The sequence below is a fragment of the Mirounga angustirostris genome, unplaced genomic scaffold, assembly GCF_029215605.1.
Source record: "Mirounga angustirostris isolate CCGP_5_RB_7025 unplaced genomic scaffold, mMirAng1.0.hap1 SCAF_7, whole genome shotgun sequence".
Classification (NCBI taxonomy): Eukaryota; Metazoa; Chordata; class Mammalia; order Carnivora; family Phocidae; genus Mirounga; species Mirounga angustirostris.
The window spans coordinates 153,818,389-153,841,481 of NW_026991715.1; the positions used below are offsets into that span (position 1 = coordinate 153,818,389).

General features: G+C 50.8%; 1 protein-coding gene across 3 annotated transcripts; it reads right to left on the bottom strand.

Moving 5' to 3' along the window:
- Positions 1-355: 355 nt before the first annotated feature.
- Positions 356-22,669, bottom strand: EXOC3 (exocyst complex component 3). 3 transcript variants are annotated; one of them, XM_045863948.2, is made up of 14 exons: positions 22,609-22,669; positions 21,773-21,829; positions 20,765-20,955; positions 18,712-18,931; positions 12,765-13,446; positions 10,634-10,751; positions 9,678-9,803; positions 8,452-8,552; positions 6,699-6,809; positions 6,453-6,603; positions 5,013-5,135; positions 2,174-2,335; positions 1,667-1,794; positions 356-862 (listed from the first exon to the last, which is right to left on the bottom strand). In XM_045863948.2, the coding sequence occupies exons 3-14, from the start codon at positions 20,906-20,908 to the stop codon at positions 691-693; spliced, it is 2,238 nt and encodes a 745-aa protein (XP_045719904.1). In that variant the 5' UTR covers positions 20,909-20,955; positions 21,773-21,829; positions 22,609-22,669; the 3' UTR covers positions 356-690. The 3 variants fall into 3 exon arrangements, with proteins under 3 accessions (XP_045719904.1, XP_045719905.1, XP_064452984.1); XM_045863949.3 differs by lacking the exon at positions 22,609-22,669 and adding an exon at positions 22,237-22,586; XM_064596914.1 differs by lacking the exons at positions 5,013-5,135; positions 22,609-22,669 and adding an exon at positions 22,237-22,587.
- Between the last annotated feature and the right edge of the window lie 424 nt (positions 22,670-23,093).

The window sequence follows — 23,093 nt, forward strand, 5'->3', positions numbered from 1 at the left end:
ATAAATGTTCGCATTCACCTTCGGATTGGATTTGTCAGACCTGATGCTCATGACATCCCTCGTCTGCCAGGTCCGCTCCTGGGGGAGGGTGTGGAGTGGCACGCCAGAGGGACGCCTGCCTGACCTCAGTGGGGTTGAGGGGAGGACGGGGCTGGGGCCCAGCACCTAAGAGCCTGCAGCACGAGTCAGGGGACACACGACACGAGGGGCTCCACGCAGAGCTGCAGGACCCAGGCCCCCAGTCCAGGCTGAGGTGCATCTCTGAGCTACACATCGGACAACCTGAAAGCAGCCTCCAGGCATTGGACGCACACTACATCATCCCTAGTAAGAAAACCTTCACACCCGGGAAGTCTTCATTTCCCTGCAGGAGGTTAGACTCTTTTATTGAACAGCAGAGTTTTGGAAGTGTTTACACTGTGCAGAAATGAGGGAAGACCCAGGGGTTAAAGGGGACAGGCACCATGAGGCCCCTCACACCAGAGCCTGCCTCACAAAGGACATTACAAAAAAGTGAGAAAACCAGCAGAACCACGGCCCCCAGAGTGCTTGTTCTTCAAGAAGCCCTGAGCACGACACCAGGAGAGGAAGGCATGCATGTCCTGGGTGTCTCGTGTTGCTCTGGCCGCCACACAAGGGTGGGGGGGGGGTGATGGGCACAGCATCGCAACAAGGCTGTGGCCCAACAGGCTACTTGAGGAGCTTTGCCACGTTCAGACTGGGAACCACAATCTCCTTGAAGATTGGCACATAGTTTGGGTTTGCCTGCGTCGGGCCCTGCTCCAGCGTCTCGATGATGGTCTGCTTCATGTCCCGGCTGGTATCCCCTCGCATGGCCAGAAGTGCGCCAATGTGCTCATCCCTGCAGGTGCGGGGAACACCATGGGTGTGTCAGGGGGTCCACTTACAGCTGCTCACCCCCCACACCTGACTCAAACTCCCCCCAGTCCCCCCGCCGCCTGGCTCAGCCAACACTGAGGCCCCAGAGCAGGGCCAACAGCTGTGCACGAGAAGGCGTGCCCCATATCATGACAGGAGAGAAACCGGAGTTCTCTGCTCACGGCGGCCTTTTCTTCAACTGATAATCATGAGGTTTTAAACTCTGTTCTCCTACATCTTTAACAGACTGCCTAACTAGAGTGAGAGGACCCTGGAGAGCCCTGGACCACCAGTTCCTCCCGCTTCAAGCAAACCCACAGCGTTGGCAGAAAGAGAAGACACTGGCTGAGGCAGGAGGGTGGTGGGAGGCGTCTTGGTCGCGTGTGACAGGCACATGTCCCTTCTCTGAATCCATGAGCACAAGACGAGCTTCCTGAAACCACTCTGCTCTGCTACCTTCCCCCAGTGCACAGAGCGTGGTGATGCCCCACCTGCACTCAGGCCACCTGCTCTCCAGCCGTGCTCTGACACCTGGGAGGTGCATGACCCGAGGCTGGGGTCCCATGGGCTCCGGGTCCAACAGCAGGGATAGGGACACAGAGGCACGCTGATACGCCCACTCTGCTCCCGGCCATCGTCCACACAACTTGTCCTCCCAGGAGCCAGGACACCCAATGGTGCTCACACCTGCTGGTCAGGCCCCTCCATCTTGTCAATGACCCTAGGAACGAGCTTACTGCTCTGTTCCATGATTTTTAGCTAAAACACATGGCACATGGGCCCTTACCTGATATCTGGGTATTTGCTGACCAGAGTGGAGACTTCCAGGTAGAGCAGAGACGGGTCCGTCAGCTTAATAACTTCCGCGATGGCCACAATGGTGTCACAGTGCCCATCTGCATCCTCACCAAACCCCTGGAAGACAGTGTGCATGCAGCTGCCAAGCACCGCGAGGGGACACATGCCGAGTGTCTGTGGAACTCTGTGGCCCAGGCAGACACCGATGGCTCAGGATCGGCCCACAGTGGAGCTGTCCTGGGCGCCCTCAGCAGGGATGCTGCAGGGCAGGGGGCGGGCAGCCCACAGGGGCAAGACCAGTCTGGCTAACGCCACTCCCACGGGGCTAGGAGTAACGCCCCAGAAGCTACCCCCAGCGACAAGGTCCAACAGACCTTCCTGGGCACACAAGGAGGATTGACTGGTCACTTGGTCCCTGACGTGACTGGCCCTGATCAGCAGGCCGAAACAGCCCAGGGGGTGGGGGTGGGGGGGACAGAAACAAGAAGGCACTCACCGAGGCCAGCTTCCGGAACAGGAGGCGGAGCTGCGCGGCCTCCCGGACCATCCTCTCGGCACCCTCCTTGCGCTCCTCTGCACTGCGGAAGGAGATGCGCTTCTGCATGACGGCCCGCAGGTACTCCAGCACCACTCGCCGCTGCGCCTCCGCAGTCATCCTCTGCCGGCAAACACAGGGTCGGCAAGGCAGGCCGGAGGCTCCCGCTGAGACACCGCCCTGCTGAGACCTCCCCCCAGCTCCCCACTGTGACACCCCCCTGCTGAGACCCCCTAGGCTCCCCACTGAGACACCCCCCGAGACCTCCCCCCAGATCCCCAGAGACACTGCCCTGAGACCTCCCCCCAGCTCCCCACTGTGACACCCCCCTGCTGAGACCCCCTAGGCTCCCCACTGAGACACCCCCCGAGACCTCCCCCCAGATCCCCAGAGACACCGCCCTGAGACCTCCCCCCAGCTCCCCACTGTGACATCCCCCTGCTGAGACCCCCTAGGCTCCCCACTGAGACACCCCCCGAGACCTCCCCCCAGATCCCCACTGAGACACCGCCCTGAGACCTCCCCCCAGCTCCCCACTGTGACATCCCCCTGCTGAGACCCCCTAGGCTCCCCACTGAGACACCCCCCGAGACCTCCTCCCAGATCCCCACTGAGACACCGCCCTGAGACCTCCCCCCAGCTCCCCACTGTGACATCCGCCTGCTGAGATCCCCTAGGCTCCCCACTGAGACACCCCCCGAGACGTCCCCCCAGATCCCCACTGAGACACCGCCCTGAGACCTCCCCCCAGCTCCCCACTGTGACACCCCCCTGCTGAGACCCCCTAGGCTCCCCACTGAGACATCCCCCCGAGACCTTCCCCTAGCTCCCCACTGAGACACCCCCCCGAGACCTCCCCCCAGCTCCCCACTGTGACACCCCCCTGCTGAGACCCCCTAGGCTCCCCACTGAGACACCCCCCGAGACCTTCCCCCAGATCCCCACTGAGACCCCCCCGCTGAGACCCCCTAGGCTTCCCACTGAGACCCCCCCCGCTGAGACCCCCTAGGCTCCCCACTGAGACACCCCCCGAGACCTTCCCCCAGCTCCCCACTGAGACCCCCCCACCGCTGAGACCCCCTAGGCTCCCCACTGAGACACCCCCCGAGACCTCCCCCCAGATCCCCACTGAGACATCCCCCTGCTGAGACCCCCTAGGCTCCCCACTGAGACACCCCCCAAGACCTTCCCCCAGCTCCCAACTGAGACCCCCCCGCTGAGACCCCCTAGGCTCCCCACTGAGACACCCAAGACCTCCCCCCAGATCCCCAGAGACCCCCCAGGCTCCCCACCGAGACACCCCCCGAGACCTCCCCCCAGCTCCCCACTGAGACCCCCCCGCTGAGACCCCCTAGGCTCCCCACTGAGACACCCCGAGACCTCCCCCCAGATCCCCACTGAGACACCCCCCTGCTGAGACCCCCGAGACCTCCCCCCAGATTCCCACTGAGACACCGCCCTGAGACCTCCCCCCAGCTCCCCACTGAGACCCCCCAGGCTCCCCACCGAGACACTCCCCCTACCCGCCCCCCGCTGAGACCCACACCCCAGGCACCTGCTGAGACCCGGGCTGGCCAGGCAGCTGTGCAGGGCACACACCCTCCCGCCTGTGAACAGATGGCAGAACCTGAAGGAGCACACGTGCGGGTTCACAACAGTATTCACTAGGTTTCTTTCAAGTAAGTGGTGAAAGGAAACTTGCGCCCAATCACACCAGCAGATGAGCCCTCCAGACAAGCCCCACGGGGAGGGCTGCACGCATGCATGGGCTCCTCAGGCACGAACTACTGAATCAACCCAGCAAATGTTTAAGGAAATAAGCGGTGGAGCCAACAGCCTAGGGAGCAGCACAGGACTGCGGGCCAGCCAGAGGCCCCCGGACGGCACAGGTGAGGGAAGCAGGCAGTCGGGTTCCAATCACCGGGTCTCCCTACAGGTAGCAGGCTTACTGGCAGCCACAAGAATTTCCCTTAAAATGAGGACTTCGACAAGGGTTCTACTGGGTCCCAGTCATCACAGCAGGACAAGACGACATGAAAGGTGTGAGGACCAGAATGAAAACTGTCACTATTCACACGACACAACCGTCTACACAGAGATCTAAGAGGGTCCCAAGACAAATCCCAGAAACAATCAGAAAGTTTTACAAAATGTCTGAACACGACGTCAGTGTATCAAAACCACTTCCTATAAGCCAGGAAAAAACACCGGGAAAGCCTGACTTTCTAAAACGCATCACTTGTTAGAGCAACAATGCAAACACCACCTAAGGCCCTGAGAACCCATGAGGGGCCCAGGAACTACAGGAGGAAATGGGCTACTTCAGGGAAACCCCAAGGACATGCACGCAGCTGAGGCACACGGGGGTTCTGTGCGTCTGTGGCAGGGCTCCTGGGTCCCCCAGAGCCCTGGGGCCTCTGCTGGAGCGGAGAAAGGCCAGCAGCCTGCCTGTGCCCTGGACAGGGATCCCGGAGAGGAAACTAGTCCAGAGCCGCTGCCCCCACCCTCCCTTCTAGGGGATTCCGGGGCGGCTGAGGAGGTCCCTACCGCAAGTGCAGCCTGCGTCTGTGGCCTCGTGTCCAAGAGGGCTTGGTGGAGTGTCAGGAGGCAGTCAGGTTAAAGGAACAGAAGCATCATCACCTCCACCCGGCTTACCTCCAGACACTGACATCTCCTGCCTGCCTTGGGTTAATAAAACCACCTGTGAACCTCCATTCACAGAAGAACCAACTGGACACTGAGTTCCAACAAGACGCTTGGAGATGAGCTCACACCAAGTCACTGTGTCCACACTCTTTACCTTTTTATACGGCTTTTTAATTCTGGCAAAATCATTGAAATAATCTTCCACGGTAACACAAATAATGTCCACAGCATTGGATCCTAACAGCCACTTCCTTGTCATCAGCTCACTGAGATGTTGCTGAAAAGAACACAGAAAATGTCACCTGGACACTGTCCCTGAGTCACGTGTATCAGGAGGAAGGTGCTGCAGAGCCTCAGTGATGTTCTGTGACAGCAATACACACGTAACAACTCCACCGCCACGCAGTCCGCAAACACGTACCGTAACTCTGTGAGACACTCATCACACACGACTTCGGTGATTGTGGATCTGTCCGTACACACACTGCCTTTATTGTTTACATATATTATATGGATATTCTGCATTTACCCAATCCTGATGGACATTTAAAACTGCTCACATTTTGCAATTACAAAGAACAGTGCAGTGAACCTGTGCATTTCTGCAGGTGAAACCCCAAAAGTAGAACTGCTCAGCCCACGAGTGTGCAAACTAAAACCCCGAAACTTTCCACACTGCCCTCCAAAAACTACAGCACTGGTTCTACAGAGAACACACGAGAACATCCCCTTTCCCATGCCTGCAACACCACTTGGCATCCCGTGAAGCAACAGAGAATACTCGGTTTCAGTTTGCGCATCTCTGAAGATCAGGAAGACCAGGCATTTTGTTTTCACATTTACGACATTTGTAATCCCTTTTCTGTGAAAGGGCTTACTTGTGTCCCTTATCTAATTTTCTGTTATAGTTTTTTTATTTTGAAATAATTTCAAATGTATCCATTTCATCTGTTTTCTAAACCATTTTCGAGAAAGTTGCAAACATCACAAAATGATCCCACCAATCACCCCAGAAGCTCCTCTCCAGCTACTTCCTTCCCAGAAGGACCCAAGATGATCACAGTTTAATTTTTTTAATATATTCTGATTTCTACCTATACATCTACATAACGCTAAACCATCTTTGTACTTCTGAAATAAACCCTACTTGTTCTTAGTGTATTATGCCTTTGATATGATGCTAAATGCATTTTATTAATGACTTTGTTTTGTATTTTTATTCCAAGGGTCCATGTGACATGTGTTGCACGCATGCACGAGTTCTCAATTTGGTTCTGGATCAAGAATTTGCTAATGAACACAGTCCATCTTCCTTCTATGTCCTTGTTTCCATTCTGTAATTCGCCAAGCAGATTAATCACTTTAATATTTCATGGAAGTCCGTGCAATTGTACGTCAGAGGACTCCAGTCTGGGCCTGTGGCATATAAGGCACACCTCACAGAAAAGCAAAGGCCCTTTCACAGTGAGAGGTGAACTGAAGTGTCAGCTCCGCTCGAGTATGCGGTCACAGGGTACATCGCAGACCCACATACACACTGGATGGAGACACTATTGTCAGCCTGGAAATAAAGCAGTAAAGAACCGGCTCCCACCTCCAGGTCCAGAAAGACCTCCTCCAGCAGGCTGCTGCAGCCCTCCTTTGCAATGGTGTCCAGAATCCCATCCATGCTTGGCTGGCTCAGAGACATGCCTTCTTCCATTTCATTTTTCAAATACTTCCTTTTTAAACTGACTATGGATTCTCTGTAAGGAAACAGTTAAGGCCCCATGAAGCAACTGAGTATCCTTACCTTCTGCTCGTTTGTTCCTGGGTCACCCTGTCCATGACGGTCACTTACTTGAAGGTCTGGCAGTTGTTGATGATGGCGATCATATACTGGACATAGCAGTGGGGGTGCTGCCGATTCCTCAGGTGCTCTTCTTTATATGACTGAGCTTCCTCTTTGTATCTGAGGACACACAGCCCCCCAGCAAAACTATCAGTAAGGGGGAGCCTGGGGGTGTGCCAAACACCACAAAGAAATCACACCTGATAAATACATTTGGCATCGTTAACATCTGACCAGGTAAATCTTTAAAAATAAAATAAATTTTTGGATGATCTATACTAATGAAAAATCAGGGAAGCTGGTCATTTTATATGGATTATTGAAAATAAATTTTGTATCAGGCTTTGAAATAGGATTCAGTATTCTGAGCATACAAATATCTTGAAATATTTGTAGGTGGAATATTATTATTTTATCTGACATATAATTTGCCTAGAAATTCATACAATAGTTTTGGGAACATCATGAAATATTAGATAAAATGTCACTTCCTGAAACTTTCCCTGAAGAAATCAAATTAAGAAATTACTCAAACATAACTTGCTCATCTGAGGAAGAAAACAAGCAACTGAGATCACTACATATTTTATTTTTGAATTCATTAGAGACTCACACACAAGAGCAGAACACTACAACACACCGTATATATGTTTAAAAGACCTTAAAAGGAGCAAAGTTGGCAATTAAAGGGAAATAATTATGCATTTATTCCACCTTTCTGTCCAACGTGTGGTTCAGGTAATCAAACTTCTGAGGCTGATGAGGAAAATTTCCTCTTCTGCCAACAAAATGACTAAGGCCATGATCCCCAGGGGCATGACTGGCGGGGACTCTCAGCCACCAGGGCAGGACAGAGGGACACGCATCTCGTGATGCGCTGCCATGTGGAGCACTCTGCTTAGGCCGGGTTCTTGCCAAACAGCAAGAAAATAAAGAGGAATCTCATAAGTCTTTAGAGCCAACATGTGGCTCAAAGGGGGACAGCAGTTAGGGCTAGACAAGAAGGTGCTGGGCACTATGACATAATCTGCACGTGTCCACAAGCCAGTGGCTCAGAGGGGCAAGGCCACGCTACTGCGCCCGAGACCTGGGAGCCCAGACCTGCTGCTAGCCCAGTCTCAACATACAACTAGAAGGCATGTCTGAAACCACTGGGGAAACCCAAATACAAACTTGCTGTCAGACGGCCCTACAGCCAGAGTAAGGACACAGGGAATGAAATGCCAGAATGTCTGGGATCTGCTTTAAAGTACTTATGGGGGGTGGGGGAGGGTTAAAGGGACATCTGTGTGTGCAGATGAGGTGAGGGGGGCTTTCAAGGGACAGCTTTTGAAGGTGGACGATGAGTCAAGTTTTTTTTACACCACTCTTTCTGCTTCTGTATAGATTTGAAAACCTTCCCGACCAAGTCAAAGGGAGGCAGGCATCCAGCAGACACGCTCCCCAGCCTGGTCGGACGGCCAACTCCCAGCCACAGGAACGGGGAGCCACCACCGGTGGAGTCCCTCCCAGGCCCTGGGTAGTGCCGACTACAGAAAGGAAGCGTCTGGAGGAGAATCTAACTCTGGCCCAGCAGGCCCATCTGGGCTCTCGGGAAACCAGTGTAATCCATTCCAAAGGCTTGTTTCAAAATAACAAAGATCACAACACCAAATCCAGGCTTAAAGTATTTTTTAATATCAGGCGTATTAGGATCAAAGTTTTGCTTTTAAGCTTTAAAAACATATACTTTCTAAATGAGCACCCTGGCAAAAATACATACCTACTCAGGAAAGAGTTCATTTGCTGAAGACACAAAACAAGTACCTTTGTTTTCAAATCTTCACTTATCTGAGCAGCAACTTGAAGATTCTGTTCGAACATCTAAAAATTGGAGAATTTATGAATTCTAATATGAACTCACAAGGGTACAAGCTTCCCATTAAAACCCCTATCTGCCAACTGGTAGTTACAGTCCGAATTCAGAAAAAAAAAAAAAAAGGAAAGAAATCACTCAAAATACAACAAGTCAGTTAAATGAACAACTTTCTCAACAGATGAAAAAACACAAGTGAATCGCTTCCTAATTACCTGCAAACAGACTGGTCTCCACAAAGAGGGAAATGTGTATTCTCAGCGAGCTGACAGGGAGATGGGGGGCTCAGGGAGGTCAGGTGCGGCTGGGGTCACATGTGTGCCAGGGGCTGGGCTGTGATTTGTGATGTGGATTCCTTACAAAGAATTGGGAGGATACACACTGGAGCTCAGGGGAGCTACACATGGAGAGGCGGAGAAGGGCTGGAAGGCCAAGCTCACCCCAGGCCTGTGGTACATGCAGTCTGTCATGACACAAGTTTCCAAAATCAAGGAAAGGGTGAGGCCCCCTCTACGGCTCATGGTGTCACCCAGAGACAGATGCCCACAGTGTTCACTTGTGCCCGGGTGGTATCCAAGCACACGCCAGTGACGTGGTCTCACACAAGGACTAGACCATGACTCAGCCCTCCTCCTGCCAGAAACCTTCCTCCAGGAAGAAAAGCCGACGGGCCAGAAGAAAAGGACAGTAAGGAAGCTGGAGAACACCAGCAGGTGCTGGGCATCAAAAAGTAAATGAACCATAAGAAGGCACAATTATGGTTAAAATATAAAGGACTCTTCCCCAAATCCATCAGGCTATACTCAATCAGGTGGCATTTTAGAAGACAAATCTTAGCCATTTCCAACATCAGGAAACATCAAAAAAGCAAAATCAAATCTGAGTGTCACATGCAAATAACATGTACTTCGGTTCCAGTTCAAATCCAAACACTTAAGGGAAACTAGAGTAACTGTGCAAAACTGCTTGGACAGGCGACCCTCGGTATCTTCGGTTCCAGACAGAAGGAGAGGCCTGAGGCACCGGAAAGGTCTCCCTCTGTCTTTAGGAAGGGAGGCACTTTATGTTCCTTTGTCAAACCCACAGATCCCAGGAATGATCCAGCAATGCACCCCAGAAGCACACGACGGTACCTGGAAGACAATGGCAGGGAGTGTCGTCTGGAAGAACCCATCCTGGTCGGCTTCGGGCTCCGTCTCTTTGATCCAGTCTTTCTTGTCTGTTTCTAGTGCTTTCCGCAGCCAGGCAATGATGTTTGACTAAAGAAGTTTGGCATCACAGAAGAAGGAAGAACAGAACAGACCACTCTGAGGCAATGCACACGGCCTCTCCTCAGCAGTGCAGCGGCAGAAACCAAACTCAGGGCCCTGGGAGTCGCTATTCCTGAACAAGGGGACGCCAGGGAAGCCATCCCACAAGCCGCCTCCATGGCAGGTGCTGCCTCCACCGCCCACCTTTTGGACGAGCACCACGCTGCAGGAGAGGCCAGGCTGGTCAGCCGTACACAAAAGCACAGGGCGGACATGCCCCCAGCAGGCTTGTCCGCGGAAGACCACACAGCAGCAGCATCACCTCGGGAGCACAGACCCCTCCCTGCCTCCCAGTGTGGGGCTCAGCATCTCAGTCAGCATGCTGTCTGCTGCTTGTGCTCACCTTGTCCAAGGAAGCAGACCCTGACCTCCTCATGTTACTCGCAGACCACCTGCGGGTCACGGGGGGGGGAGGCACTTGGTCCCCAACTGCCACCCTCCTACTCCTGTACTCAGCTCTAAGAGGCTGGCAGGCACCACTGCCCACCTGGCTACCAGGGGCTGGACAGGCTCACTACTCCAGCCGGAGGAGGTTTCTGTACCTGCAGAACACACGCTTTGACCTCCAGACCCAGGGCCACAGAATGAGCCACCTTCCTCATCTAGCTGGCCAACGCACATTTCAAGATCCAATTTCCCAGAAGCAGAACCACACATCCTTAGGAAGCCAGTATCAAAACCGGTTTCTCCCCTGCCTTCTTTTGCCCACTGGCCTCGGATACGGCATGACTTAGGGAGCCAACACAGCCTGGTTTGGGACCACACATTGCTGTACTCACAGTGAGAGTTGACATATACGTGTCAAGCAGCTCAGAGACCACATCTGGAGAAAGCAAAGGCTCCAGGATGCTGACATCCACTTCTGGGGCCAGCTCCATGTTCCCCATCATCTCTGTACTACGGCAAAACCAGGTATGAGAAAGAGTAATTACCAGGAAGACGGAAAATGCTCAGCCAAGTGTTGCTATTTCTTTTGACACACAAACACCCAACCACCCTCAAGACTGTGTTAGGGAGGAGAGGCGGGGCCCTGGGGAGAGCACTGGGTGAGAAGTGGCCACATAAGGCACCTCTGTCCCTGGCCTCAGCCTGCTGCACCCACATCAATCAGGAAAGAAACCCCGTGATGGGGGAGATATGTTTGGTCTATGCCCAGCACCTCCCCCTGGGGAAGGCCAGGGCCTGGCAAACTGGAGGTGCTGAGTAGACAGGTCCTATCGAACAAGGGAATGACAAACAAGTACAGTAATTCAGAAACATAAGCGCTGAAGTTAACGTTGCTGATCCCTGCACTTCATAATGAAACATAAGTCAGCAAAAGTATCAATGCATTCGAACAAGTGTGCTTAAGAAGGAACGATGTGGACTGAATTTCAGAAAAAAGTTTCCATAAAAAAGTTATCTTTGTGTGGCTGGGTTCTTAAAAGTCCAAAGTTTGAATGTTCAGAAAAAATACACACACCTTTTGCCATATTCCCTAAATACGTATTTACGAGGAAAACACTGAGTACTCACAGCTAGTCCACTATCTATAAGAAATACAAGGTCTTCCTCAGTGAAAAGGTACTTCATAAAATTCTGCAAGTATTAAAAGACTATTCACTCAACCTAGATTTTCACCCAAGAACCTTAATTCAGCGTGAAATGTTTCTAGTATGAAAGCAATCCAATTCTTCCCACTAGAAAGTCCAAATGCTAAAAAGGTGGCCAGTATGCAGCTGTCCACACACAGAAAAACACACAAAACCAAGACACAAAACTGTGCACACCAACAAAAGCACCCCCAGTCTGGTGGCTGGAGCAGGGACAAGGGCCCAGGGCCCAGATTCTACTCCTGCTCTCTACTCGCTGTCCATGTAAATGCTGGGCACGTGACTCCCTGCACCTGTTTCCTCAAGCAAACGAATATGACCCTAACAGTGCTTTCCTCATGGGGTAACGTGAAATTGAGCCCTGTACAGAGAAGGCCACAGGATGGGGAGATGGTGATCGCTCTGGGCTTGTGGCTGGGGCGAGGGCAGTGCCCAGGTGGCAGGACCCAGGCCTGGCAGAGTGAAGCTGCAGACACACTGGACAGAGTGACCATCACTATCATGGATGAGAGAGTTTCTCCCATTTTATGTTGAGATGTACGTATTCTCTACTATGACCAGTTACCAAAATACAAACAAAACATCCAAAACCTTATTGCTAAAGCAAGAGGTTTAACAAATTTCTGCACACGAGCAGACAGGCTAAAAATAATTCCAGTACAGTACTCTATACTGTTCTCTATTCACAAGACCCTGCAAAATCAAAATGCATCTTCTTCTCAGCTAGCTACACTTAAAGAATGTCAGAATACCCCGCCATTGCCTCCATTTTCAAACCCTACGTCAAACGAATACAAGCACAAAATGGCCCACGTTCCTTTTGTGAAGTGACAAAACCTCAAGGTTGAAATGTAAAAAGAATGGATTTTTCCAGGATACTGGTGAGAAGAAACCAAACTGGGGGGGGCGGGGGCCTGGAAGCCAGGAGGAGTGAGCTGGTGGCTCCTGTGACTCCGTGCAGGTCCCCGGAAATCCTGCGCCCATGTGTCCTTACCCGTCCCCCAAGGTAAAATCACACACTCAGGGTGTCACCGTAAGAAGGAAATGGGTTAGTGCACAGTGAGCACTCAGTATCATGGAAGAGCCCAATGCTGAACTGCTTACTAGGGACTGGACGTCAAGGGCAGGAGCACCACCCAAACACAAGAGCATTCACACAACCAGAGGTTGGGCCCTGACCTCAAGGTTAAGCCCACACAGGGACCAGAGGGGAGGCTTTCATCAGTAGGAAAACAAAGTCTGAGGGTGCTGAGCACATGCTGGAGCAAAACAACTCAACTCTACATAAAAGAAAATACAAGAGTAACTTTGGAGTTACCTTGTGTAGGTATTTAAGACCCATGTCAACAGGCTCACGATCTCATTGGCTTCTAGGTCTTCGGACGCAAGCTCCTGCATCCGCGTGCTCAGGGCCTGATGGTACATGCTCAGGAGGTTTCTGAAGATCTCATAATGGGGAGGGAAACACTGAACCATCAGGTTTTTGGCAACGATGAGGTCATCTAGGACGTACTTCCTTATGATTTCCAGGTGGCGGACGAGCCACATCTTGTCGGACTCCCTGGTGTCTGCCTGTGTGCCCTCAATTCTAGTCGTCACGGTTCTGTCCAAGATGGCAAACATTTTCTCCTTCCAATTCTTGGGCCTCCCAGGAGGAACAAAACTAGTTTGTTTTTTTCGGTCAAGTATGCGCCTATCGATTTTTTCTTCCCTTTCGATAATTCTAACAACTGAGACCAGCAAGGTGGGGTCACGGCGAACAGTGACCAGTGACCTCTGCAGCACCATCCACAGCTGCTTGGCCAGCTCGTCCGAGAGCCCCTGCGTGCTCCCAAAGTAGCTGTGGATGAGGGTCATGTCACGAGTGTTTCCACTGTCCATGCGGTACTGCTCATACATCAGCCCGTCCCGGGAGCACTCCAGGTCCATCAGCTTCCGGTGGGCCTGTAGGAGCGCCCCTTGTTCTATGAGGTCCTGGGTCTCCCTCACAATTTCGGGCACTAGGGAAAAAGGCACAAGATGGCACCGTGAAAAACCACACAAATGGCTGGGTAGGACCCTGGGAAGATGGCAGAGAGAGCACCAGGAATCTGTCTCCACACCAGACAGCAACTGCACTGGCAGAATCCGTCTGAATAACTATTTTGGAACTGTGGAGTCTGCAGAAGGCTGGCAAATTCCAGGAGATGGCCTGGCAGTAAACTGTGGTTAATTCTGGTCAATTTCAGCTCTTAGCACAGGAGCACCTTCCCAGCACCAGCCCCAGCCTGGCCCGCCACGCATTCCCGAAGCAGCCTGCACACAGCTTGAGGGAACCTGGGTGAGCAAAGAGGACCATGCCCTCCAAACACTGGGGATCTGTGTTCCAAATGCTGGTTGCTGCCTCCTATCAGGGAGATGCAGACACAGTGGTGGAACCCATTGTTACTGTACTCAGGCCACCGTTGTTGCAAACCCCTCGCCCCAGAGCCAGGTGACTTCCAGATGATTTTAAGAGCCAGTGCCTCTTTTCCCCCTCCATTTTTATTCCTTCCCCCTCCAGACATTAAAGACAATGACATTCAAAAGCAACCTCATATACGGGGTAATTAAAAAGCGCCTGCACATGCTCAGGGAAAGGTCAGGCTCAGAAAAGACCTGAGAAGATCTTCAATTTACATCTCAGTCTAATCCTCAGCACAGAGACAGCCTACAATAACCAAAACAAGAACAATAAACAAAAATCAGCATACCCAGCAGAAAAGGAGAATCTGATTTTCAGAGTTACTATGTTATTAGATTCAAATGTCCAACGTTCAACAACAACAAAAAAATCACAAGACCTAAAAAGATTCAGGAAAGTATGGAGATTCAAAGGGAAAAGATAACCCAACAGAAATCATCCCTCAGAAACACTAGGTTGTCGATCTACTGGATGAAGACTTTACTTTTTTTAAAAGACTTTATTTACTTGTCAGAGAGCAAGAGTGAGCAGGCACAAGCAGGGGGAGTGGCAGAGGGAGAAGCAGGCTCCTCGATGAGCAAGGAGCCCGATGCAGGACTCGATCCCAGGACCCTGGGGTCATGACCTGAACCAAAGGCAGACGCTTAACAGACGCCCCTCTATTGGATGAAGACTTTAAAACAAGTTTTAAAAGTTTTAAAATGTCAAGTGGACCAACATGCACACTGTGGACATCCCAGAAGATAAAAAGAAAGGAAAGGAAACAAAGAAATTATCTGAATAATGATCAAACTTACTTAACTTGATAAAAGACAGGAATATAAACATCTAAAAGCTCAATAAACTCCAAGTAGGAAGAACTCAGAGACCCAGAACGAGACACATTACAAATTGCTGAAAATCAAAGACAGAGAACCTGGAAAGCAGTGAGGAGAAGCAGCTGGTTGCCTACGAGGGAGCCTCAGTAAGACCACAAGCAGATTTTTCATCAGAAACTTTGGAGGCCCAAGGGCAGTTGGCTGCGATAGTTGAAGTCTAAAAGAAAACAAGAGTCACCCAGAGTCCTACATCTGGCAAAACTGTCCTTCAAAAGCGAAGGAGACACAAAGATACTCCCAGACAAGCACAAGCTGAGCACTCCTCGGCCTGGAGAGCTGCCCCAATGAGTCCTGTGGGTGAGATGAAAGGGCGCTGGATGGTAACGCAGAGAGCGGGGGAGGAATAAAGATGGCAATAAAGGTAGATACACAGGTGACTCTAAAAGCTAGTGTTATGGTAACTTTCGTTTGTTGCTTTACTTTGTCTACTTAATTTAAAAGACTAATATATTTAGGGGAAAAAAATTATTTGTCCAAAGCTAGTTTACTGTAACTGGTGTATAATTCCACATTGTGTTTTCCACATAATCTGAGAGACTAACGCATAAAAAACAATTAGTCTATGTTTTTGGACAACATATAAAGATGTAATTTTGTGACATCAATAACTGAAAGGGGTTGAGACAGTGTTGTGTAGGAGCAGAGTTTTTGTCTGTTACTGAAGTTAAACTCGTATAAATTCAGAGTACTTTAATTTTAGATGTTAAATGTAATTCCCACAGTAACTACAAAGAAAATAGCTTTTAAATACATAAAAAAGGAAATGAAAAAGGAATTAAAACATTTCACCACAAAAAAATAAACTAAACACAAAGAAGACAGGAATGCAGGAAATGAGGGACAAAAAGGCTGTAAGGCACACAGAAATCAAATAGCAAAATGACAGAAATAAGTCACAAATTTTCAGTAATTGCTTTAAATGTGAATGGATTAAATTCTCCAATTAAAAGACAGAGACTGGTAGAAAGGATAAAACACAAGATCCAGCCACATGCTATCTATAAGAGACTCACTTGTGATCCAAAGACACAAACAGGGTTGAAATGAAAGGGTGGTAGAGGACATTCCATGCAAACAGGGACCCAAATAGAGCAGGTGGTCCCACTAATACCAGACAAAATAGACTTGAAATCAAGTTTACAAGAGATAAAGAAGGCATTATATGTTAATAAAAGGCTCTCTACAGTGAGAAGATAAAATTATAAACAATTACACACCTAATGAGAGACCATCAGAATATACAAAGCAGAAATTCACAAAACTGGAAAATAGACAGTTCTCTAGTAATAACTGGGAGACTTCGATGTCACTCACGGTAGTGGACAGGACAACCAGTCAGGAGATACAGAAGGACGCAGAGGACCTAAACAACACAATCAACCAACTACATCTAACAGGCATATACAGAACACTCCACCCAGCAGCCACACACATGTTCTTCCCAAGAGCATATTTTCAAGGATAGACCTTATGTAAGATAACAAATCTCAACAGATTTGAAAAGGTAAATATTATACAAAGTATCTTTTCCAACCAAGATGGGATGAAGTTAGAAATCTGTAACAGATGAACAATTCACAAATTAGTGGAAATTAACACACTCAATCACTGGGTCAAAGAAAAAATCACAAGAGAAATTAGAAAATACTTAGACAAAAATAAGAACCTAACACACCAGAACTTAAGGGATCTAAAAAAGCAATGTTTAAGGACAAGTGTATAGCTGTCAATGCTTATGTAAAAAAAAAAAAAAGAAAAAGAAAACTATCAAATCAACAACCTGACTTTATAATTTAGGGAATCAGAAAAAGAACAAGCTAACCCCAGAGCTACCAGCAGGAAGGAAATAATAAAGAGAAAAGCAGAAAGAAACACAACTGAGAATAGGAAAACAACAGAGAAAATTAACAAAACCAAAAGGTGGTTCTTTGAAAAGATCAACGATTGACAAATCTTTAGCTAATTAACTTAAAAAAAAGAGAGAGAGACAGAAGACTCAAATACTACAATCAGAAATGAAAGTAGGGACATTACTGCTGATTCTACAGAAATAGAAAGGATCACGAGAGTACTATGAACAATTGTACACCAACCAATTTTTGCACTAGACATAGTGAAAAAAACCTAGAGAGACTAACTCATGAAGAAACAGAAAATCTAAATAGATCCACAACTAGTAAGGGGAGGGGAAATGGGGAGCTATCATTTAATGGGTGCAAAGTTTGGTCTTTTTCTTTTAGTTTCACTAGCATGTCACTGACACACAGCACTGTACAGTTTGTTTTACAAGATGAAAGAATTGTGGGGGTGGATGGTGGTGACAGCTGCACAACGTGAAAGTATGTAACACCAAAGAACTGTACACTCAAAAACAATCAAGATAGTAAATTTTATATTAAGTGTATCTCATGTTAAAACAAAGTGGGGGGAAAAAGGCTGCGTGCACAACACTACCCAATTACAGGCAATGAGAAAAGTCTAAGAGGGTCAAACCAGCACAACATCTTCCCAATAAAGTCTACTCCTAACAAAAATGCGTATATAACATAGCCTCATTCGTTCTTCAAGGGAAGAAAATTATTTTCAACTCCTGTGGATGAACTTCTTCCAGTAAAGCAACTGTTGATCCTTTGACATTAGCTTTACAAGACTAGAAGGAAATCTTGCCAGTCAACAGGAAATCATAAGGGGGGAAATTAACTAGCAAGGTGCTGGCTCAGTGTCATGAAGGACATTCAGGCTTGGGGACGACGTTCCAATTCCAGGCAGCCAACAGTCACCAAGACGAGCTGCTTCCTTAGCACCCACTGTGGAGTTGGCAATGCTGTGCCATTCGTTGGGGGGGGGGGGGGGGGGGGGCGATGTGAGAAGCAACTTGGAACATGGCCCCAAGTATCAGACCCTGGGAAGACGAGCAAGGGGGCCAGGTACTCAACAACGCTGCCATCAGACACGAGTGTGAGAGGAGTCCAAGGAAAAGGAGCTGAACAGGACACAAATTACCAAGGTACAATGCGGGTAGAACAGGGCCACCATGATGTGGCTTTATACTGGTGTGAAGAACTGTGGCAGATTACGCTCAGGGGGCGAGCAGAGTTTAGGAAAGGACAGAAAGAATTCACTGAGACCAGACACGGGATAAAGGAAGGGAAGGGGTCAGACCATCCCCAGGTCTCTTGCTGGGATGCTGGTGACCCTGATAGAGGTGAGGGGATGAGGGGTGAGACACTCTCTGGACTGTGCTGAGCAGACATGGAGCCCCACCCACATGACAAATGACACTGTTCCCAGATAGGCAGCAGAGCCTCTCACTGGTGAGGTACTAGGACATGGCTCTGAAAGGGCCACCCCCACACCTCCTGTCCTCACCCCACCCCACCCAGCCCCAAGGCCTCCACCATATCCTGCCCAATGCTGACCAAGGCTGCAGAGCGGTTCCCTCCTGTGCCCTCCCCCCCCGGCCTGTGCACACTCTTCTCCACTTGGGAACTGCCACTCGCCTGCATCACCTCTCCAGTTGGGAACTGGCCTGTCTGTCCTGTTCACGGGGATGCTTCTCTCTTTTTCACCTGTCAGAGTTCCATCTGGTCTACTGATCTGACAGCCACACTGCAACCCAGGGAATGAAGCTCACAAGCACTTATTCTGTTAACCCATTTCTGTGCCTCTATCCAAACAGAACTACAAGCATTTTACTGGTCTTGGCTTGTTCAACTGGTCCCTTCCACCCTTAGTGCAAACAAGAAGTTAACTATACAGGTGGGAATCAAACACTGTCCACACCGAGGGAGGTCTACAAAATACACCGCACAAAAGCTGGATCTACCTCTTCATCACCTGTACAGCGAGGAAAAACGAGTCACAGGAAAGAGAAAAGACAGCACTTTGCCCCTGACGCCCAAAGCACTGGCCATCCCCAGCTGTCTCCCCCACCCCACAGCCACCTGAGAAGATGTTCTTGAGGTTTTCCACAGCTGCGGCAAGCTGGCTGTGCCGCACGACAGCATCCTTCACATCCTTGAGGCTCTCAATGGTGTTGATGCTCTGCCTCCAGTCTTTGCTGACGTCAGCCAGGGACCGCTGGATGTCTTTGACATCGTTCAGTGCATTGTGCAGCTGGCTCAGGCCTGTGCGCACACCGTCCAACTGGGACTGGATTGCAGCCTAGGGGAGACACCCAGGGGCGAGGGGATGGTGAGCAGAGCTAGGACAGCCACAAACAAGTCTTCCTCGGGAGATTCAAGTTCACAGAAGACAAATTTCAGTAGCTGGGAGTAGTCAATACTCAGAGAAAAGAGAATAAAATTCAAAAGGAACTTAACTGATTCACAAAATAGCTTTTCCTTTTTTTCACTGCTGCCTTAGAACAGAACAACGCCTTTTAAAGCTTTGTTGAGAAAACCTCCTAAACTCCTCATCTGGGCCCTCAGCCTGAAGATGCTGGATACCACGATGGGCATGCCTCAGGTCCTGTGGCTGCCCCAGGAGGACTCCACACATGGTCTCCCCAAGCATCCCACAGTTCCCTCAGGCCTCATCTCAGACTGTCAGGACTTGCTCATCAGCTCTGAGGTAGAGGGCCTCCTGCCACTCAGCCAGGACCAGACTTGGCTCAAGGATGGCTGGCCCCACTGCGGAGAGCTGGTACATCTGGGATTCAGACTCACTCCACTGGCATGCCGAAATGCCATCAGCAAGTGATACACAGCCAAAAGGGAGGGGACATGAAGGAGGGGCAGCCAGTGGAGGGGAAAGAAGCGAGGGCCAGTTGGCATAACCGGAGCCAGGTACACATTCGACCCAGGAGCCGTTTAAGCTGCACATGGAAATTATTAATGATGATGGTAACAGACCACAGAAGGTCTCTAGGCCACTACTGATGATCATCAGCTAATCCCACAAGTTTCTGGAACAGATTAAAATGCTGACTAAAAATGAAGCAAGTCCAAACTGTTTTTTAAATTAAAACTTTTTTAAATTAAAACTACTGCTTTAAATAGGCCCACCAGTCTTTGGATGCTTCATTTTGGTACAAATGATCCTCATCCTGTCTTATCAAGCCTGCCATTATCCAAATGCTAACAGTGTTTTCAAGTGCCATATGAGTGTGAAAATGAACTTTCAGGGGCCCCTGAGTGGCTCAGTTGTTAAGCGTCTGCCTTCGGCTCAGGTCGTGATCCCAGGGTCCTGGGATCGAGCCCCACATTGGGCTCCCTGCACCGCGGGGAAGCCTGCTTCTCCCTCTCCTACTCCCCCTGCTTGTGTTCCCTCTCTCGCTATGTCTCTCTCTGTCAAATAAATAAATAAAATATTAAAAAAAAAAAAAAAAGAAAATGAACTTTCCTCAAGGGCATTCTCTTCACCCCCAAGACTGCTCTGCTGCCTGTCAATCACAGCAGGCCACGGTCTTAACATTTTTATAGCTACACTGAATGTCTGTATTTTAACAAAACCTTACCTCTTCATACAAATTAGGTTGAAAGCCAAACCAATCACAAAATACCTTGAAAAAGAATAATTTTCTTTCTTGTCCCACTCTCACATGCTTAGTAACTGTGCCTCACTCTCCTCGCTCCTTCCTGCCCAGTGCCAGCAGAGTGCCTGACACAGCCAGCCAGCTACAGCGTATGCTGAAAAGTTCTAAACAAAATGATCTCTAGTGGCACTCTGTAGAAGACCTTTCAACAAATAAGGATAGCTGCTATTCTTCTAATATTGTTTAAAATTTAAAAGGACACTTCTGGGTGCTTAAAAGATTGTTCCTTTGGTGTTTCCAATATTCCCACAAACTTCTCCATAATATACTGCTTGGTAATATAGTCTTGGAAGGAATGTGTTAAGTAAGGGTTATGGTCTGTTCTGCCTCTTTCCAGATCATCACAAAATCTAATTTAGCAAAACTACAATGATGATGTTATGCAGGAACCCAGAACTCAAGGTAAATGGATCTATCCTGACTGGGAGTCAAGTGGATGCCTGTGGCCTCTGGTCTCGTACCTTCAGTCTGGCCTCCACTGAGGCCTTTTTCCGGGCCTCTCTTCTTCGGTACTGCTCCACTTTGTCCAGCTGGTCCGGGCGCTGAAGCATCCCAGCAACCCTCTGAACAGCTGTTGCTACAGCCTCCCGGTCTGTCTCCTTCATGGTTAAAAAGCAGGTGGAATCTCAGCACATGTCATACTAGAGGTATCCTGTGTGAACAGGGAGAGAGGGAGCAGGAGGGGAAGATGTGTTAGGAAGGCAGAAAAGGTCGGTACAAAACTCATTCCCCCTAACAGTCTCAGCTGTTCACAATGGAGCTATAAGGAGAATATCTGAGATCATTAATCCAGTAAACCTGAAAGCTGAACCAGGATTACGAACTCCTTAATAATAGATATAAGCTTTCAGAACCCAGATATGAAGGCACTTTTACCTTTAAGTAAAGCAGAGGCATTTACAGGTATGAGCTATGAACAAATGGAGGATGTCTCCATGTGGACTTTAGACCCCTCATCCTACCAGATGTCAGTCGCCAAGGTACTTCTCTCCCACAGACAGAGCCAATTTCTGGAACCTTCATAGCACCCTTTGGCCACACTAGTGGGGCAGCTGTGCCGGGAGGCCTCAGTGGGACACGGAAGCACCCGGACAGCATATGCCTCAACACGCCTCACACCCCCCAGCTCAAGTCCCAGCACATGCCCCTCAAAAAAATCACTACTGGGGCATGTGGGTGGCACCCGACTCTTGACTTCGGCTCAGGTCGTGATCTCAGGGTCGTGAGGTCAAGCCCTGTGTCGGGGCTCAGGGCTCTGAGTTTGAGATTCTCTTCCTCCCCCTACCTCCCCGCTTGCAGGCGTGTTCGCGCATGCGCGCGCTCTCAACTAAATCTTAAAAAAAACTTAAAAGACATATTTTTAAAAAACCATTACTGTCTGTAACATCCGAAATTCTACCTTGTACATTTAACAACCCTAATAAACAAAGACGAGAGGGCAAAAGGCACCTTTGCTCCAGCAAACCTACCTTCCATCCCAGCTCCACGGCCCTAGTCCCGGCGCCAAAGGGGTATCCGGGGAGCGCCTGGCAAATGAGAGGAGTTAACAAACACGCGTGCCCCTGGCCTCAGACATTACACTACTTCCATGCATGTCTTCTGTACGCAACTTCCCGACGAGATGAAAACGACCCGTCCTCTCCCCAAACTCCTTACCCGCCCCCACCCCACATGCTGACAGCAGAACCCCCAACCCCACGGACGATCCGCGGAGGGCTCTGCATTAACTAACTGCTACCGCACAGGCCTCCTGACTCGCCCTTCCGACCGCACCGCGCTGCCGGCACGGTCTCTCCTTCCACCTGACCGACCGGGCACCCCCCAAAGCGCAAAGTCTCAGCGCGACAGAGAAACGCCAAGACGCCGAAGGCGCGAGCCGCAAACCCCGGCCCCGGGAGGCAAGCCGACAGCCGCTGCACGGCGAACTCCGTACCTGCGCGCTTCCCTTCTCGTCGGCCTCCGCACCTTACCGGCCCCGCCGCCGCCCCGACAAGCCGCGCATCCCCCCGGCCGCCCGCTCGGGCCGCCGCCGGCCCCGCGCGCTGCCCCCGCAGTTCTCCAGCGAGCGGCGCTCTCGGAGTCCACGCCTGCCTCCTCGAGCCCGGAGGACGGGGCCCCGGGAGGCCCGCAACGCCTCCACCTCCGCCCGCCTTCCGGGCCGCGTCACTGGAGCGCGGGCCCGGGCTGGAGCGGCCGGCGGTGCGGACCACCTCCCGCGGCCGCGCGTGCCCGCCCCCAGTCCCGGCGCCTCGGCGACCACCGCCCCGGAGCCCGCCCACGGCCACTGCCGCCGCCACCCACTCACCTCCCACTGCCGCCGCCCGCCGCCCGACCGGAAGTGAGCGGCGCCCGCGGGCACTTCCGCTTCCGCCGCACGCCGGAAAGGCGGTGCCTGAGCGGTGGGACCAACAGGGTGGGGGTTCTGTATGGGGTCCCCGCCCGGGGGTGCTCTCAGTGGGGGGGGATGTGTGGTCGTTAGGACGGGGTCCCCGCCCGGGGGTGCTCTCAGTGGGGGGGGATGTGTGGTCGCCAGGACGGGGTCTCCACCCGGGGGCTCTCCCATGGGGTCATGTGGTGGTTGTCAGGATGATGTCCCCGCCCGGGGGTGCTCTCACTGGGGTGGGGGGATGTGTGGCCGTCAGGACGGGGTCCCCGCCCGGGGGTGCTCTCAGTGGGGGGGGATGTGTGGTCGCCAGGACGGGGTCCCCGCCCGGGGGTGCTCTCAGTGGGGGGGGATGTGTGGTCGCCAGGACGGGGTCCCCGCCCGGGGGTGCTCTCAGTGGGGGGGGA

What these genes read in the sequence shown, in the direction of transcription:
- EXOC3 (XM_045863948.2), bottom strand. Translation starts at nt 20,908, where the DNA reads ATGAAGGAGACAGACCGGGAGGCTGTAGCAACAGCTGTTCAGAGGGTT. An exon ending in CAGTGGAGGCCAGACTGAAG is followed by an intron (nt 18,932 to 20,764) that starts GTACGAGACCAG and finishes TGTCTCCCCTAG; the next exon opens with GCTGCAATCCAGTCCCAGTT. An exon ending in ATGAACTCTTTCCTGAGTAG is followed by an intron (nt 6,810 to 8,451) that starts GTATGTATTTTT and finishes GTGTGTCCTCAG; the next exon opens with ATACAAAGAGGAAGCTCAGT.